Raw genomic sequence first — 19772 nt, forward strand, 5'->3', positions numbered from 1 at the left:
ATTGTTAAACTATTCTGATACAGTTTTACTGATTTTGCTTGATAAATTAGGACTAGGTTGTAATTTAGAGGTGTTGTCTACCTCAAAGGAAATAGCATCATGTTCTGATGGCTTACCTGGATACGTTTTTGTGAATGCTGTTAATCTGAGAGAAAACTGCTTCGCTGATAGCTCCTGGAGGAGTTAAACATGAGGGAAAAAAAAAAAATCTTAAATCATCTGAAGGAGGTGAAATTTAGTATTTATTTCTTTACAGACAGTTCCCGGGGCATTTGCTCTGTAAGAGAGATGCTGAAAATCTTCCAGTGAAGCCTCCTGAAGGACTTGATGAGGATGACCTTGCTAGTTCTGACTATAGCATGGAGCTTTTGTCATTGCCTTTCCGCACAGACAGGTACATAATGAAAATACTTTCTAAAACAGGCTGGGTTCTACCTCCTTTAGATCATTGATTAAATAAACTGATGCATTTTTTTTAATTGTAGTTGCGGCGAGTAAAATCAGCTCATTTTGCTTTAAATGTTTTGAATGTTAGGACGATGTTAGGAAATGGGCCGAGACAACTTTACGTATGTCATTGAACAGCTTCCGAATAGTAATTACTGTTTAGGGTGTTAGCTTTAGTTTGAACCAGTATTGAGAGATTTTTGTATTCCAAGTACTTCACAATTTGTTGTGTGTTTAGTGCAGATGAGTGCATGTGGACTTCAATATATTTTGTGTTCATGTAAAACATTTTAACCGTGTTGTGACAATTAGTATTAGTGGTATTAATACTAATAAAATATGTTAATTATAACTTGGTGTAAATAATAAATACTAGTCCTGGAATTAAATGCTCAGCTTCGTGGGTGTTGTCAGCTAATACAGCTGTGATCATTCAAACTGGCTGCAAACAGTATTTAAATAGAAATAAACAGGACCTGTTCAGGTTAAAACGCAATATGCTGGATAGAATCTATAAGCTTAAAATGCATATTATTTAACTGAGGGAACTTTGGAAATTTATTTATCTGCATTGTTCTTGGAGTAATACCTGGTATTATAGGTAACTTGTTTCTTCCCCCAGGTCCTGGAAGGCACACTTATCCTCCCTATGTGACAGAGTAAGGAGAAGAAGACCAGGTTCTCCAGATTTGGTGAATGACTTGAATTTACCTTGGTATCAGTTTTTTACCCATCTTGAAAATCATGATCCTGAAATCTATGAAAATTCTGAGAAGATGGTGGCTTTTATTCCACGGGCTGTTACGTGGGCCCCTTCCAAACCATTACAAAGCGGTGGTACAAACCTCAGCGATGCAGGACAGCAATGGAAACAAATTCCCATAGAAGCACCACAAGAAGTGGTGAAACTGGAGTGTAAATTGGTAACTGGAGTTAAAGCCCTGTTTGTAGTATTAACAAATCACAAAGGTTTGACTCTTGCTCTCTGGGATTTTGAGTCGCAAGATGTGACGTATTACCACTTTGACAAAAATAGTGTTTATGTGGATTGCAGTGAAGACATGCCATTATGTCTACTTCTGACAGGTGAGGGGTTTTTTTTTTATAATTGTTCAGATGTAGGCTTCTGATAAAAGCTTTATTTATTTATTTATTTATTTGGTAGTGTTCTTCCTTGTCTGCCTGGTTGCTGTTGGCTAATTTCTGATGCGTTCTTGCTGAGAGGAAATCCAGATGGAGCCACTGCAGCTTTGTGTCATTATTTTGGAAGAGAGGCAGTACATACAAATGTTGCTGTGTCACAACTTGCTTATATATTTCTAATTATGGTTTGATTCTTTTATTTAGAGCGTGGTCTCTCCTTAGTTCTGTTTGGTTTAACTCAAGAAGAGTTTTTGAATAGATTGATGATCTATGGCAGCGCTGGAGTCGTAGATTCTGTTTGTCATCTCAATGGATGGGAACGATGTTCAATTCCGATACATGCTCTAGAGGTAAAGAAATCTGTTTCATGTCTTACAGATAACAAAAACACTTCTTTAAAGTAATGATTGCAGTTTAACAATGTTAATGGTGATTTTAGACACAAAGTATGCCTCAGTAACCTAGGGGCAAAAAGTAGTGGTTTAGTTACTAAATAAAACCCCCAAGTAACCCAGGTGAGTAACCCAAAAGAAGAAACACAGCAACAAAGTTAACGCACATTAAAAAAAAAAAAAATTAAACTAAGCAGTGCTCAAAAATCCCTCTTAATTGGACCCAAAGCATTTTTGCCAATTTCAGCAGCAGATTTTGTCCTCTTGCAAAATGTCAAATATTAAAATAAATCCTTGGAACTAGATTTTTGTTTTTATCATACCACTCTTGTGAAGCCAAGAGGAGACCTTAAAGCTACCAAATGTTGCTTGGTATCCCTTAACAGTAGCTGATAAAATATTTTTAATGTACCAGACCACAGAACAAATCTCCTTGTGTGTCTGCAGTTTTCCAGTGATCTAGTTCTACTTTTAGATGACAGAGATCCTTGTTTAAAAAATATATTGTTCCATAAATCTGAGATTCTGCAACAGTCTGTCCACACCATCATTCAGTATACTGTCAGTCTATGTTTTCAGTTGTGTTTGGAGGGAGGGAGCTTAGATGAAGACATTTGGTAGGGTTCTTTTGGTTTTATTTGGAGGGTGTGATGGAAAGTGAATTGATGGGGGGGGAGAGTCACAGCAATTTTCAGTTGCTGTAAGCTTATTCGAAGTCCTGATTCTCAGAGTATTTATTTTATATCCCAAATCAAACTCTATAATAAATTGCTGCATTAACATTTTACCTCTGAAGATACAGGGCAAGGTTTCTGCAAAGCCTATTAAAGGAGCATGGCAGGTACTGAACAGGTCACCTTGTTAATTCAGGCTACAGGTGTTGCATGCATAGTTGAAATGTCTTCTTTTTTTCTGCATGTATACTTTGTCACTGAGTACGAAGTAAAAATACTAGCATTAAGTGTACAATATATATTTTTAGAATACACGCATATTTGTTCTGCTGCATGTTTGTCTAGGCAGGTTTGGAAAATCGTCAACTAGACACGGTAGACTTATTTTTAAAAAGCAAAGAAAGTCTTTTCAATCTGTCTGCATCCTGCTCTGGACCTGAACAGTCTACTGATAGTGCATCCCAATCTTACCTGAAAAGTAAGTAAAATACTTGCAGCTATGCGGAGGTTTAAATTTAATTGCCTTTCTATTTATGGCTGTGTGTTTGTAAAAACAGATTGAATTGCCTGTGCTCATGTATGTTGGGATGATGCTGTATTGCAACTCCTCTGCTTCTGGAAAATAGGAGAGAAATGGTGCATAATGCGTTGGGTTTTTTGTTGTGTTCTGATACTGGCATACGTATTATAAGCACTTTGATGTGAAGGCAAAGCATGTTCCATGTATCGTTTGACACATTTTAGAAGATTTTTGTAGCGTGCCTCTTACTTTTAACTTAGATTTTAAATTTATGTGATCAGTCATATGGTAGAATGCAGATGTTTTAACTTTTTATGTAAATATTGCAGATTTGGAAGAGCTGAGGCCAGCTTTAAACTTGCTTTGCTCAGCTATCAAAGAAAACGATATGGAGCCTCACAGTAAACACTTTTCTGAGCAGCTGCTAAACCTTACGTTAACTTTCCTTAGCAAGCAACTTGAAGAAATTTTTGTGCACACAGAGGGTAAGATTACTCATTTTGAATCATATGTAGTAATGTAATGTGTCGTTGCTTAGGTAAGGAAGAAAACCTAATTTTTTTAATTAAAAGCCTAAATTTGCCTAGAATTAACAACAATAAAAAATGCTAGTTAAGTGAATGAAAGATTTTATTTAAGGGGAAACGAGACATTAATCTGAATACATATCTGTGTTAGCCCAAACAACTATATGATCAGACAGGATCCTGTCAACAGGTTTATTTTGGGATGCGTAAGAATGGCAGAATGGGACTTTCAGGCTATTGCTGGATACTTGATGGTAGTGCAGTTAAATGGCTTGAGTTTAGCCCTCAGCTGCTTGTTCTTTTCTCAATGCTACCACTTGAAATCTTCTGGCACAAATATTTATGTGGCTGCGGAATGGAATAAACTAGTTTAAGAAACTGATACAGCTGAAAAAATAGCCTACCAGGTTATTTTTTATCTGGAGCACTTCCCAGTCTGATTTACTGTGTGGCAACACAGTCACACATCCCATTATAACCCAAGGGGTGGCACAGAAGCAAGAAGCAGTGTCTGATGGGGTTGTAGACTGGATGTGGGAGTGCATGTCTCCTTACACTGGCACAGTTGCTTTAATGTTGCTCTTTGAACTACAGCCCCAAAGGTACAAGAATAGAGTAACAGCTGGTATACTAGTGAAGTATTAAAATGACAGAATTCCAGAGGACAATTTTGCTTTGCTAGATAAAACTATGGAGAATGGTGTGACATGTCCCAACGTACAGTGTGCTGTCCTGCTGCTTGGGTCTGAATTGCTGTCTCAGTGATGCTTTTTAGTCTGTGGACCAACAGGCTATACATGTTAAAGCAGAACTGATTTCCTTTGATAGTAAAAGGTGCAAACCATTAACTGTTATTCTTAATATTTTTATTCTACATGATTTTTAGTAGTTTTTGTTTCTTACTACATGAATGTTATGTTTAAAAGTCCCTGCATTTTAAGTGGGACTTATCTGACTAATAATTGGTTGGATTAATAAAAAATCTCAGTTCTCATTTACTTGTCCCTAAAGGGGAAAACACATCAATGAGGACAGGGGGACCTCTCTGGAGCACTGGTAGGATTGTGGCTGTATTGTGACAGTACGCTGATGGTGGTGGACAGTATCGGTACTTGTACAGGTCAAATTGCAATACAGAGCTGATGTGCTCTTTCCTCTGAGAGGTGTGTTCTGTTTATTAGTCAGGAGAATGCATTCAACACTGATAAGCATTAAAAGTGCTGTATTGTTCATTTCTGTTTAACTGATATCTTGGATGCTCTTTACAGAACCTGATGAATACCTGCAGAAGGGTGCGGATATTTTAACTGATTACATTATTAAACTTAGAAAATTTCTGAGAAAATATCCTCGACCACAAATAAATATGGTACACACAGGAAGTGATCTTGATGAAGACCTACCTGCATTAGAAGAAAGCCACATGTGGGAAAAACTGACACCAGAGGTAAAAATGAGTAATCCATTTTTTACTATTCTTACTAGATATATTTAAGGAAATTATTAACATGGAAATGTCTTTAAACTATTGGGGGAAAAAATCAGTATAGGGATTATAAATATAGTAACACTGATGATTAATAAGTTTGTTCCTTTTTTTTTTTTTCCCTTTTAGGAGGTCATTGCTGAGGCCATCTTAAGCAACAAAATGCCAGAAGCCCAGACCTTCTTCCGAATGCATCAGCATCCTGCTCAAAGTCTTCAAGAATTTATTCAGACAGGTTTGAATCTGGTCTATGACCGCCTTCTGAAGGACAATACCAGAGAGGCCTCAGAACTTTTAAGAAATATGGTGAGAGGTGTTCAGTAAGCATGTTCTTAACACTTCTTTATGACTAACAAAATAAATGAATGCTAAGAGTATGGGGAGCATTTAGGTGTCCTGTGGATGTATTGATTCTGCCATATACATGTATTACAGTGAAAATTAACTTGTTTTAAAAAACTGCTGTGATCACTAATGCCTTCAGAATGCTGAGGGAGTCTGTTTATAAATGTGTATTGACTGATGTCATGATCAGCAAAGTGTAAAGGTGATTCTGGTAAGTCAGATATTAAAGGGTACACATTTTATATCCAGACATGCTGGAGATATCACACAGATCACTGGGTTATTATGACATCTTTAGTAACTGTTGAAGTGAATATCACAAGCATGTTTGTAAAAGGTTGTGTGCTTTGGAAAGAAAGCAGGTGCATTTATTCTGTCAATGTACTGCTGCATTTGTACAGTTTGCATACAATGAGTATCTTCTTTTTTGTTAGGGCTTTGATGTGAAGGAGGAATTGCATAAGATATGTTTCTACACAGTTGATAAACATGTACGAGATCTGTTGGTAAGTGTAGAAAAGGCTTTTTTTGTCTAGTTGATATTCTCAGGTCTGAAGTCTGATGTGCATTTATGCTGAGAGAAAGCATTGTATTGGACACACTTTCAGAGTGGGAACAAACAGGTTTTGTCCCTGCATCCTTGCAATGTAGTTGCTGAGACAAGTCATTGACATGCCTATGTTCTTTTGTATTTGCAGTTAAAGTAAGAATTGGTTAAAAAGTCATTTCTTTGTTCTGGCTCCGATCTAGTTCTCATCTGCTTTCACACAGTATGAAGTCCTGGACCTCTTGTAATTGAAGTGTATTGACCTAAATGCTTCCAGCATTTTTTCCTACAGTTGGTTAACTCTTTACACTTGCAGGATCATTTACAACTTCAATATATTAAAAGTAGATAACAATTGTAATTGGAGGTAATACTCTAATTTGAATTAAAGGTGAAAGTTTTACAAGAAGAAAATTATTTTTCTGAAAAAGAGAAGAAAATGATAGACTTTGTGCAACAGGTTGAAAGCTTTTACTCGGAATCCTTCCAAGAAAATAAAGAGATTCAATCTCTTTCCAGGTAATGTGGGTTATCTGTTTTAATTATTAATTAATAACGTTAATAGGATTTAAAATATGCTGGCTTCTACATTCTGTATTATTTACTGCACTAACAAATACAGTCTTCTGTAATTTCATTAATTTCACACTGGTCTTCATTTGCAAAAATAAAGGTCAGTGTGGGAACTGATTACTTTTTTCATTAATGTAACAATTGCTGTCATGTTCTTTCCAGACTAAGTCATGACATACTATTGTCAGTATAACAGAGGTCTTCTGTTCATGTCATCATCACCATAAATGAAGTATTTTTAATAACAAATTATATTATTAGAATTACTAATCCAATGAAACATGTTCAGATGCAATGTTTACTCTATTTTTGATATATGATATCCATAATATAGCAAATTTAAAGTAACCTAGAAAAATCATTTTACAGTTAAATAATTGTAAAAATGTTACAATACATATCATTTGCTATGTCGGTTTGGGAAAAATGAGGTAATTCTTTGCCCATTGCTCTCATATGCATTCTCAAACTTTTAGCTGAAGTAAGTCCCTCTACCACTTCCAGAACTGTCTTCAAAATGGACTAGCAAAATGTGTTGGCCCTTTCATCATCTTCTATTTGTCACATTGTTTTTTAAGAGAGTACTAGAAAACATCCTAATGCAATACTTCATTGCAGTTTCAAGAACTGGAGAAAGGAACAAGACTTTTCCAGACACACAGCTGTTCTAGACTCATTATTGAATTGTGATAGACATCAGGTTCACAATAGGAGAGTCAGAGTGATGTTTAACTGGGCTCAGTGGTGGGATGAGCTTATTCAGGAAATGATTCTTCTCCCCAGAAAACCACGCCAAGGCAAGTATTCTGGTACTAAGGACTTAAAAGAAATTGTGAATTAAAAGTCTGTCTTTGACGTAGTATATTGCAATTGTGTAGGAGTGGCACTGATGTAACTGGAGTTGTGGTACCCCAGTAGGTCACTTATTTTTTTCAGTGAAAATGGGTAAACAATGTGATTTCATCCTGTTCCGTTCTGGCAGGGATCTGTGTTTTTCCTGTAGAGAGAAATTTGGAACTAGCTGAAAGTGACTTGTCTAATGCATGGCCACTTGTTGTAAATGTCACACTGCTACGTTCTGTAAAGCTTATGATACTGTAGTATTACATTTAGCTTTTCCAACATAAAGCTCTAACAAGCTGTAACAGTATACTTAATCTCAGCATCATATTTGCAACTGTTCATTAAGAATATGTACATGTGTAAAGAAATGTCAGTATTTTCCTAAGTAGTATTTGTTTGTGCTGGTTTCATCAGTTTGCCTTTTTGAAACACAGAACTCAAGACATGTAATCCTGAGGTTCTTTGGATGCACTTGACAGCCCAGCATGATTGGCTTAATATTTGTTCATGGATTGAAGAATCTGGGCCCAACCAGACTTTGTGTGGACAAGCTAACTGGCCCTCTCTTACTCCAGACATTATTGACCAGAACATGTTATGTAGTAGCTATATGAGAAATGATATATTAAACAAGCTGGCTAGGTATGTGCCCTTAATGCATTATACTAACTTTCTATCTTATGTGAAGCCAAAATCAGATAGTTATAGAAGTACGTGTTAATAAAATCTTTGATATGTATTAATTTTTATATTGTATTTAGTGCCCTTTTTTGAAACAGCACAAATCCATTAATAAATTTAATTTTAGTCTTGTACTTGCACTTTCCATTATCTGAAAACAGTAAGAAACATGAGAGCAATAGAAATCCTCTTATCAGCCCTTTGATCTTTCATAGGGATTATATTCCTGATGCCCATTTTAATGCAAGGAAGAAAATTCTAAACACATAACATTTCACTCCTCATGCCTCATTCTCTGCAGTGAACTGTAGTAACTACAATATTGTCTGAACACTATCAAACTTATTTTGGCATGTTTGCCTCAGTAGTGAAGTCATCCCCTAGAAGGAAAGGTCTGCTTTACAATTGTGAACTGGAAACACCCTTCAGAACTTGTTAAAGAGATAACTGTCTAATCTGTGTGTATGCTTTTGCTCTTTTCTGATAGAAATGGAATTTTTGTCTGTTCTGAGTTGGAAGATTTTGAACTTCTGCTCCAGAGACTGTCTTACCTTGGGGGAGTACTGCAAAATCCTCACCCTGTTCCAAAATACAATGCTGCAAGTGGTTTGGACTTCCATGCTCGTTTTGTCCTTCACTGTTTAGAGCATAATTTGCAGTATCTGTTATACACTTACTTAGACTATTACAGGTATGAATGCTTTTCGTCCCTCAAATGTCATGCAGATTTAAATAATGAAATACAATTTTAATAGTTGGCAGTAACAGTTTTCCTCGACCCTTCCTGTTTGGTGAGAAAGACTACTTGGGTCACAACAGTGTCATACAATGAAAAACTGTGGGGCAGTGTTTTAGGTTTCATGCTGTATTTTGAAGCTTTATTCAGGTTGTCTTGTCAATATTAATTTGTGTGTCAGTGATCAAAGGAAACAATTATAGTTGTAATTAGTATAATGTTATAAGAAATACAATCTTAAATGAGCCAGGACAACTTGTTGTTCAGAAACGCTCTCACTTGAGCACAAGTATGAGTTCATTCTTAATATGTTCACAAATAAGGAAATTGCTGATTTCCATCTAAATTAGGATTAGTTGGGGTTTGAAGGAGAAAGCAATATTAGGTATTGGAACTGCATGAATACCTCCCACTTAATGAATACTTTGCAATTAAAATTTCTTAGCTGTAACTCCAGTCTAACAGTGTAATTATTAAGAAGGTAAAAGTGGAGCAGAAAAAAGCCAACTTTTTTTTTTTTTTTTTTTGCATAATCAATTTTAGTTTGCATAAAATATGTAGACTATGCAGAGTGGTACCAGTGAGTCATGTCCCTTCTTTGGGAAGTGTTTGTGGTTGTCAGGTCTGGAAACTATTTGATTTATGGAAGCAAGCAAGCTGTGCTTAAAGGAGGGAACTGTCAGAGATGCCATATCAGCTAAACCTGTACATCTTGTGGAGAAGGGTGATGTGATTTGATTCTTTCATAAGAATGGATGAAATAAGTCACTATAACACCAAGTCAGATGCTCTTAATTTTTAATGCAGTGTTATATTGGGACAGAGGATGGTTACAAATACTGTATTTTCACGGTGCTGCTACTCATCTTATTTCCAGTTTAACTCCTTCAAATTGCTCTATTTTGGATAACAAGGAATTGCATGAAGCGCATCCCTGGTTTGAATTCCTTGTGCAGTGTCGAGGGGTTGCCAGTAATCCACGAGGTAGGAGTCTGGCCTTGCTCAAAAGGTGGTCCGATATTTATGCTGCTAGGCGAGTATTTGGCACAGCTGGGTTTAATTCTCTGCTCTGCTGCAAACTTTTTTCACCATGGCAGATCATTTACATGTGTATCAGTTCCCCATCTCTAAAATGTGGATTATAATTCCTACTTAAACTGTACATAAAGATTTGGAGGCTGTACATATGTGAGAATTTTTTTGTGTACGATCATCATTACCTCCAATTTTGTTATATTCCCAACAGGTTGAACAGAACGAGAATTCATAAGAAAATGCATATACTATTAAAATTAAAGCTTCCTTTAGTTCTTGTGGTGCATTTTGACTTCTCTGCCCCTTGGATTATGTGTTTGCTTTTTTTTTGTTATTGTCATTGAAAATCAGTAGACTTTGTGCCCTTAATTCATTTCACTTTTTTAAAAAAGATTTCATCTTTTGTAGAGTCACATGTTAACAAATGATAAAAATAAGCCCAAGTGAAGCTTTTTCAGAAAGTGTGATAAGTATAGGATAAAGAATTAAACCAATACAATGCTGAACTGTGGGACTCAATCCAAATCAATCTGTGTAGGTAAAACTGGTTTGAAATCAGGGAAAACTTAGTAAAACGTAGAACAGGTTATCTGTATTTATAAGTAAATTTAGAAAAATCATTATTAACAACAAAAAATAGAAAATTCAGCATTTTTCGTAGTCATAGAACAATTTTAGTGCATGATTTAATGATTTAATATTGCTTTTGCATGAAATTAAATCTTACTTTTTTTTCTTTTAAGATCCAAAGATGATTTTTCAAGCTAGTCTAGCAAATGCTCAGATCTTGATTCCTAGTAATCAAGCCAGCGTGAGTAGCATGCTACTGGAAGGACGTACACTATTAGCACTTGCTACTACAATGTATGCACCTGGAGGTATTGATCAGGTACTGTGTGCAACAAATTATTGATAGGCTTTTGGAGAAGTTCTCACATGGTGTTGAAAACTCAAAGGAATACGCTAATAAAAATAAATATGCTAATGCCATCATATAATTTCTTCTCATGTGAAAATCTGTTTTCAGTGTTCCATGTTTCAGTGTTAGTTGACCAAATGAAGCGAGTAGAGCAGTTTGAGGTTACATGATTTAGAAATAGCAAGGCACAGTGGCTGTGAGTTGGAGTATTTAACTCCTTCATAACAGTGACAGCTGAGAGTGTTTATAGGCACTTGTGTTCCTCAAATAGTTTTAGTTTGGAAAAATATTTTCAATAAACTTTTTAAATGGTGTGCCTGTATTTGTTAGACAATCATCCCCTTTTGTAGTCATTTGTAGTTTTTAAGTAAATGAAGCAATGGGTGAGTGGACTGCTCTTCTGCTTGGATCTGTACAGGTGTTATTCAGCTTCCATATTTTTATTTTTAAAGGCTGAAAATCTGGACACATGTCAAAACCTTCAGCTTATGGGTTACATTGTGTTAATCAGTTGTATTGTGCTGTAGAGATCAAAAAGCACATTATAAACAATTATACTTTGAGAAGAAAAATGCTTGGTGAACCACATGTTGGAACAGAATTTATTAGTACTGATAGCTTTTTGATAAATAGCACAGTAAACTAAAACATCAGGTGCAGTTGAAGATATGTCTAATATAACTTAAAAGGATTTTACAGGAAAAAATTATACTTTTGGTGTTGTCACTGTATGTCAGATTCCCATGAGGGTAGTTTGTTTGGTGCATTCAAAGATTGTTTTATTAGTGTCTTAATGCAGTTTCTTCTTCCTAATGAAATAATTTTGCTTCCTTGCAATGTAGGTTCTTCAGAATGAAGATATGGAAAAACCTCTAAAGAAAGTTGATCCACAGCTCTTAAAAATGGCATTGACTCCTTACCCCAAACTCAAAGCTGCTCTCTTTCCCCCATGTACTTCTCATGGAATTTTGCCACCTGACATCTCTCTCTACCATCTTGTTCAGGTACACAGAATGCTTCTCAGTAGTGCTTTTTGGCAGAACAAAAGTAAACTGAGAGAAGTTTGTTTTCAGCTAAAGCCTGGAGAGTGGGGACCATATGTCGTTTCCTTGGAATCCCTAATTTGGAGCTAAAGTTTATAGCTTCATTATGAACGGTTTTTTAAAATGGTATCTAAATACTGGGAGTCTGGCTTCCCCCTGCTCCCCCAGACATGTAAAGACATCTGCAGTGTTTGACATTCCAGGACTGCTGAAGTTAGAGAAGTGATATTCTTGTAGTGTTCAGTGGGCAGGTTGTTTAGTATTACAAAAATTCAAATGTTTTTAATTGTCTAAGGGAAATTGAAATTTAGAATTAAACAATAGTGTCTCATGGAATGTCATGACACATTTCTGGGCAAATACCTTTTACTTCAGATCTGTGGTATGAGATAAACTGAAAGTTGGAAGAAATGCTACAAATTATTCATTATTAGGAAAGTATTAACTTTGCTAAGATCACAGTTTAGCAAAATACTTAAGCATGTTCTTTCCCTATTTCCTTAGACCAAAGTCTAAGCCTTTCCTTGCACTTGTTTGCGTTCTGATCCTACAGAGTAGAAAAATATGTACTTTTGAGAGAGAACTGCACAAGATACATCACTGCTTGATAGCAGCACAGGCCATTCCTGATTGTCTGCTACTATAGCTCCCTAAAATGTTCTATAGTCTGTTCTGACGTGAAAATCTTAAACTGTCTCAATATATTTTGTTTCTAATCTTTCAGTCATTGGTGCCCTTTGATCCCACTAAATTATTTGGCTGGCAGTCAACAAATACTCTTGCTGTATCAGGTACGTTTCTTTTCAAGTTTTATATGGTTTTCTAGTCTGAGCACCTAGGATAAAATACCTACCAGTGGAATGATTTGGCAGATAAACTTATTCAAAAGGCTATTTCTTTTACCAAAAAAATAGTGTAATTTAGTAAAATTTTTTTTTTTAATTAAATCCTAGATAGGTTGCCTTTTTCCATTAAGCTTTTCACAGGCAGATTTTTTCCTAAATGCATTATGAGATAGAAAAGCAGTATTTTCTTTTAAAAGCAAGTTGAGGGCCTAAGAAGTGATCTAGAGTTCTGATTTTACAATGAGAATTGAAATTTCAGTGGGGTCTGGGCATGCTGAGATTTGAATTAGAACAAGAGGAGAGGTATTTGATTGTCATCTCATGTTTTGTAGCTGAAAGCCATTTCTGTGTTTAATTCAACTGTTCATCAGCTCATAATGATGATATTCTTTCTAGATGCATCAAGTGACTTTCCTCATTTTTCATCCCCTGAACTGGTGAACAAGTATGCTATAATGGAACGACTGGATTTTTTGTACTATTTGCACCATGGACGTCCATCATTTGCTTTTGGTACATTTTTGGTCCAGCAGTTAGTAAAAAGCAAATCCCCCAAACAGTTGTAAGTCTCAAAAATGACAGTCGGATAGTTCTTTTGAAGTTATAATCTAGCACATGGAGTAACATTAGTCCTCCCCAACAGCCAACAAGTGGTGACTATTGCATCACTTGAAATACTAGGTGTCCTAGGGGTCTATTCAGTCTAGCATCAGGTAGGATAGAAATCAAACATCACCTAAAAGAAGGTGAGCTTTATTTTGAATTACCTAAATAAAATCTGCACAATGAAAGCAAGGAATGAAAAATGTTCCAGTTATATCAAACACGGGTAGGCTTTTCTTCTAGGGACCTGAGCCTCTAGATCACTGTGCAGAAAAAAGATGCCCCTTTTCTTTGACATTTCCTAAGGATGACACTTGTTTAGTTAAATTAATAAGACAAATAATGTACTGGAGATTGAAGGAATTAGATTTTCTGGCTGAAGCTTCAAAATCATGTGTTCAAAAGGATACAGTCAAATTACACGTCTTGCTTGAATATAGTAAATTTACTACTAAGTATACTCAAAATTAGTAGGAGTTACATCAGAACAAATCACTTTGTTTCTAGAATGTCTTGTCTGTGTATTAGTCACTATTTGTTTCTTTTCATCATTTCTATACAAAACAGTTTCTCTTGTGTAAGCAGCTAAGATTTGGGCAAAAAGGAAACATATGTTAACGTAAACTGAAGCACTTAATAGTTTAAAAGGTGGTCAAGCATGCATCGTTTTTTCAGTTACTACTGTGGAAAAATTTCAGATAGCCAATGAACCAGCCACTGTAGAACCCTTTAGGGTATATTTTCCCTTAACACAATCTGCAAATCAGTTTCAGGTTCTTGATGCTGCAGTGCTTGGATTGTAATTTCTGCAATGGGACTTTTTGCACTAAAACTGCTGACAGGTGTTTTTTATTAATTATAATATCAAATGCATTGGCTTTATTTTTTGTTAAAGTTTATTAAATTGTAAACTCTGTGCTTATCATGTGTGAGGCTTTATTCTCGTACCTACGCTTTTTTATAAATATGAAACTTGGGTTCTACATATCTTTGATGCTAATAAAGTCTGTGAGTTTAGTAAACCTTGTAGGTACTTGTAAACATGGGGAATATTCATGTTTGAAAATTGGTTAAAAATCGTATGTGTTAACTGGTGTTCTTTTTGTTTCAGGATTCAGCAAGCAGGAAATGAAGCCTATATTTTAGCTCTTTCTTTCTTCAGTGTACCTTCAGTAGGAGCAGCCTGTGTGTGTTTTCTAGAATTACTCGGTCTCGACAGCCTCAAACTCAGGGTCGATATTAAAGTTGCAAACATAATTTTCAGTTACAGAACTAGAAATGAAGATTCTCAGCACAATCAAATAAGAGAATCTTTGGGTAAGGGTGTCTTTTGCTTGTTTTAAAATAGGGTACTATGTATTTATTTGGAAGGGAAGCAGGGATGGATTGAAAGATGGTGCCTAACTTCTCAGGAATGCAGTAAAAGCACCCTGTCCTTTGAAGAGCTAAGAATTTTGCTCTTCTTTTCTTCCTGCTTCTTACTAATTTTTGCCAGACTTGGCATAGCTATTGGAACATTTACATTAATATGATTTGTTCTGCTTGTTGATTCTGGTACTTCTGAAAATATTACCCTTACTCTAATCCCAAATACCATCTCAGAAATAGTAATACATTCTTTTAAACAGTTGAAAAGTTAACAAAATTGGCTGATGGTGAAAAAGCAGCAGTAGAAGAAGTTCTTATCTCCTTAGAAGAAGCCTTTTGGGATGCAGTTGAGCATCAAGGAATAAAGAAGTGAGTAAAACATGATTTAAAGGATTATGCTGGCAAATTGAGATTGAACACTGAATTTTACAATTTGTGTATTCGGATAATATTAAAGAGATCTATGTGTGTTTTATTGCAGTAAACTGAATATAATTGAATTTAGAGTATAGTCTTGGTATTTCAAATAATAGAGGTAATAGATGTATATTGCCAAGAATAAGGAAATGCAGTCAGCATGTGAGACTCACTGTTGCACAGAGTTCTTGCAGCACACTTAGAAGTGAAGATTGTTGACTTTTTTTCAAAGCCTACATTGTCAAGATAGGACAATGTACCTGCCTTGGTGGGTGGGAACATCCACAGGGTGTAGTATGGAAGCTTCCCCAGTGGAATGTGACCTTACCTGTAGTGAAGTCAGTGGAAGTGCTGGTGTTGCCATTTGCAGGCAGTGGATCGCAGGCCACGTAATGAGTTTACACATTGTTAACATCTGGTATAAATACCAGTTTATTACAGCTGAAGCTCTTTAAATTCCTTGCAGGACATCTAGTGACTCGAGAAGGCAGTGGTCTTTGGTAATGCAGTTCTGTAAACTCCATAATATCAGACTGAGTACATCTTACCTAAAGGAATGTGCCAAATCCAACGACTGGCTGCAGTTCATCATCCAAACCCAGCTGTATAGCTACCAGCCAGATGAGGTAAGCTATCTGTGTATGATTTTAAAGAAGATAGAGTTTATTACAAATTTTTTTTGTCTGTGATGCTCAAAAAGAAAAATAAAAAGGAAGGTAGAAAATAGATTCTTTTAACAAGAGACTGTCACATTGTGGAGACAACATAAAATTGAAGCCTCATCACTTTCCAGGGAGTTAGAAGTCTCAGGATGCTCGATATCCTCTGGTTATGATAGACCTGCTCTTACAGCCAGATTTCCCAACTTTTCTACTTTTCTCTGCCTCTTGGCATGTGAAAAGCTAACACATGACAAAGGAAATTGACTCCAGAGGGAGTTGACTGTTCAGCAGATATATTATGCCTCTAAAAGCACTAAAGCTAACTATTAAAGGAGAAGATTAGGAAAAAAATTCCGTGTTTGAAAAATCTTATGTGATGTTATTAATCAGTAGTGGAGAAAACAATTTTCAGAGAGGAGTGATTTGAGTGTCTCTTTGAACTGAATTGGATACAAAAGTAATTGCTAAGAAGAGTCTTAATTTTAATTTTAAATTTAGTTAAAATTATGACATACTGTTTGTAAGTTTAATTTGGTTTTTAAAATCATTTAGTTACTGTTTTTTTTATTGGAGAGTTGCCATATGTTCAATGTAAGTTTAATAAAGTCACTTATCTTTCCTTTCAAAACTTACACTGATTTTTGTGTAAAGATATTTAAGCTTTTGAGAATCTAAATCTTCCATTTTTTGTTTTAAATGTAATTTAAAAATTAAGAAATTATTACCAATATGGAAAAATTAAATGCAATTTGGGAAGAGTAATGTGAGGAAGCTAAATGGAGAATTCCAGGTAAGATGATACTTAGAAAGCCTAGGATTTTAGCTTGGATTTCTTCGTTGCTGTCTTGAAAAGAAAAATCTGTAATTACACAACAGCAACTAACTAGATACTTTTCATGATATGCTGTTAGTAATATGAGAGATGTGCCAAAAATGAGTGTCTCCAAGAAGCATTTCAGCTTCACATGAAAGGATGAGCTTCAATATTTTATTAGAATAATTCACACCTACAGAGCACTTTTTCCTCCCTAGGTTGCCAAAAATGTTCTAAAAAATAAAATTTAAAGAATGTTTTATTTGTCTTTTCTGTGTATTTAATGGTTCAGTCCTTCTTCCCATTTGTTCTCTTTGGATCTCACTCTGGATTGATGCTTTGGGTTGTCTTTTCCTAGGTCATTTCTATCCTTCAAGATTTCACTCCCATTTTACAAGATCACTTGATGCTGGCATTGGAGAAGTTACCATTTTTGTGTCCTGATGCAGAGAGTCCTGAAAAGAGTGCTGCCAGTGTGTTCAAGAGCAAATATGCAGATAGTCTCTTTCAAATCCTTTTTCAATGTCAGGGGAACTCGAACCCTTCGTGTTACCTTTTGACTGAAGGATTGAGAGAGCATGCTCCTATTCTGAGTGTTTTAGCAGCATGTTTCCAAGTGAGTATTGATGAAGTTATTTATCTTTTTGAGGAATAAATAATAAAAAAGTGATGGTTGTGCATAATTATGTTAATGGTAGATATGTAGGTTGCATTCATAGAGTTTTTTCCTCAGTTTTTGTAGTAATTGTGAATAATATCACACATTTCCCCAAGTGATGTATAATAAGGTGATGTTTGTCTCTGGTGGTTATAAAACAATCATTTTTGTCATTTTACAGGATGCGAACATTATTCATTGTCTCTGTGTTTGGATAATTACTACTGTGGATGATACTACCAGAGCTGAAGCAACAAGCCATATTCAAAGTTCAGCAGAAAATCATGAATGGGATCTTCATGACCTATCAGTTATTTGGAAAGTCTTTTTAAGAAAGCAAAAAAGTAAAACACTTCTGAATGGTTTCCAGCTCTTTTTAAAGGTAAGGTAATACATTTAAAGGTCTTTTTAGTGGTATACTTGAGTGTATCTCAAGTCATCTTGGAGAGGAGATGTCCTATAGGTTCCCCCTCTGTCTTGCTCTTTGTGGCCTAGATAACCTGGGTGTAATCCACTGAAAATCCCAGTCAAGTAAGAAAATTTTTAATGGAAATTCTTCCAATTATTACAAATTCGCAGATTATATATCAACCTTGCATGCAATTTTAATAAAGTAGAACTTTATTGTTCTGGTACTGAGGAAGGAAAATTCTACATTTATTGAGGTACTTTTAGGAAAGAATTATAACCTATTTTTGTGTCTTAAAGGATTCCCCTTTACTGTATATACTGGAGATGTATGAACTATGTATGAACTGTAAAAAATACAATGAAGCTAAAACAAAACTGGACAAGTTTCAGGAAAGTCTCACAAAAGTAAGCAAATTCATTTTCTCTAAATGTCATTGCCTAGGTCTTCCCTTATTAGAATGTGATAGGCATCTCATGTCATATATGAAAATAATGAAAAAGGGTATGCTTAGAGTGATCTAGCAGCTGATTTATGAAGCAGTAGGTTTCAGCAGATTCTTTTTATTGCTGGCACTTGATGGAAAAATATTTTTGACAATTCAAAACGCGCAGTGCATTTTTCGAAATCATTTTGTTTTAAGTTGATATGGGCAGATTGAAATACAATGTCATCCTCCTCGTCTGAGCAGTTTACAGTTTGAAATACAATGTCATCCTCCTTGTGTGAGCAGTTTACAGTTTGAAGGTTGGCATTGACTCAGGTAGGACCACTGTTGGTAAACTGAATTATTTGTGGTGAGTAAGTGTGGGGTATTCTCTATTCTATATTGACCAGGGCAAGTCAATAGTGACCTGATAAACCAGTGACTTACACGGAATATCTATTTAAGAAAGACAATTTTTTTGAATATGTTTCAGAGTTTCTGAGAAAGTCTGTGATATTGCTTTAGTTTTGGTAGTTGCGTAGACTGTTCTTTGACAATGACTTAGTCAACTGAATTACAGTTTGATTAAAACACTGATTTAGCAGTTGGTTTAAAGAGGACCAAAGTGTTTTCATGCAGCATTCCTTGTTTGTCACATACAGACGTTTTCACAAATTATTTCAGTTCTTTCATTTCCATCACAATTTTCTAGTTCCCTGAATATCTTGGGAATTAACATTCCATGTCATGGAATAACTAGATAAGTTTCTTTTCCCTGTGTGCCACTCAGATAGTGGATATGCTTCTAAAGTATACAGCAGTATGACAAGAGCCATTAATCTAGCAATTTATTTTATCTATCCATTTCTGATCCTTCTTGCATCTTTTATACCTCTTCCATGATTATCAGGAGTAATTGGTGGTCACCCTGCCATAAAATTTACTACTTCCAGATCAAAGTCAAACATACATCAGTAATGGATCAGTGCCCCCTTGCAAATGACAGTTCATTGTTTCTTAAAGAAGGAGGTAGTTCTGGTACACCTTCCATTTCCAGTGCAATTCCCACCAAAATGCAGAATATATTTGCAAAAGAACCCCCAACATTTAAAAATCTTTATCTACACAGCTTAAAACTGAAGATGAAGCAGCAGCTTCAGAATTACCTGTGCAATGGTTGGAATCACAAGCATTGTTTCTTCTTGAATTGATGATGCAGCAGTGTAGAACGGAATATGAATTAGGAAAGCTCTTACAGCTGTTTGCTGCAGCAGATAATCTACTCAATGGTAAATACAGCTTCCTCTGTTAGATGATATTACTGCTTTAATCTAAATACCACATGCAATGTTTTTGGAGTGACTGAAAATGTTTACTTTTAAGTGTATTCATACTGTTTTATTTTTGTATAAGAATTTATATAGCCAGACTTGGTCCTTATGGTGAATTGCAGTTGGTGAAAATGTAACTGTGTGTAACTCTGTTTGGGAGAATGATTATGTGCAAGTGTTAATGAGGAGCGCACAGATTATCTGCAGAAGTATTTTAGTTATGGATTTAAGACCTTATGTTCAGTCCCATGAAAGCTTTAAAGTGTAAAATCTGCCTTCCTCTGGCAGGGTTGCATGCTGAAATAAGTAGCAGAATTTCTTCAGATT

The 19772-nt window shown here is 35.5% G+C and overlaps 1 protein-coding gene across 1 annotated transcript in view; it reads left to right on the forward strand.

The window, feature by feature from the left end:
* The window catches only part of SPG11 (SPG11 vesicle trafficking associated, spatacsin), a 35209-nt gene that overhangs the window by 3856 nt on the left and 11581 nt on the right, over positions 1-19772 (forward strand). The window contains exons 5-28 of the mRNA XM_069798720.1: positions 257-394; positions 1070-1533; positions 1795-1940; positions 3002-3134; positions 3506-3661; positions 4972-5150; positions 5319-5495; positions 5969-6040; positions 6473-6600; positions 7273-7451; positions 7932-8139; positions 8666-8869; positions 9792-9898; positions 10693-10838; positions 11711-11872; positions 12636-12702; positions 13153-13318; positions 14471-14676; positions 14988-15096; positions 15611-15770; positions 16979-17236; positions 17460-17660; positions 17987-18094; positions 19244-19403. Coding sequence (XP_069654821.1) covers positions 257-394; positions 1070-1533; positions 1795-1940; positions 3002-3134; positions 3506-3661; positions 4972-5150; positions 5319-5495; positions 5969-6040; positions 6473-6600; positions 7273-7451; positions 7932-8139; positions 8666-8869; positions 9792-9898; positions 10693-10838; positions 11711-11872; positions 12636-12702; positions 13153-13318; positions 14471-14676; positions 14988-15096; positions 15611-15770; positions 16979-17236; positions 17460-17660; positions 17987-18094; positions 19244-19403 — 4034 coding nt within the window. The remainder of the gene's footprint in view (positions 1-256; positions 395-1069; positions 1534-1794; positions 1941-3001; positions 3135-3505; positions 3662-4971; positions 5151-5318; positions 5496-5968; positions 6041-6472; positions 6601-7272; positions 7452-7931; positions 8140-8665; positions 8870-9791; positions 9899-10692; positions 10839-11710; positions 11873-12635; positions 12703-13152; positions 13319-14470; positions 14677-14987; positions 15097-15610; positions 15771-16978; positions 17237-17459; positions 17661-17986; positions 18095-19243; positions 19404-19772) is intronic.

Source organism: Haliaeetus albicilla, chromosome 12 (genome assembly GCF_947461875.1).
Source record: "Haliaeetus albicilla chromosome 12, bHalAlb1.1, whole genome shotgun sequence".
NCBI classification, from domain to species: domain Eukaryota; kingdom Metazoa; phylum Chordata; class Aves; order Accipitriformes; family Accipitridae; genus Haliaeetus; species Haliaeetus albicilla.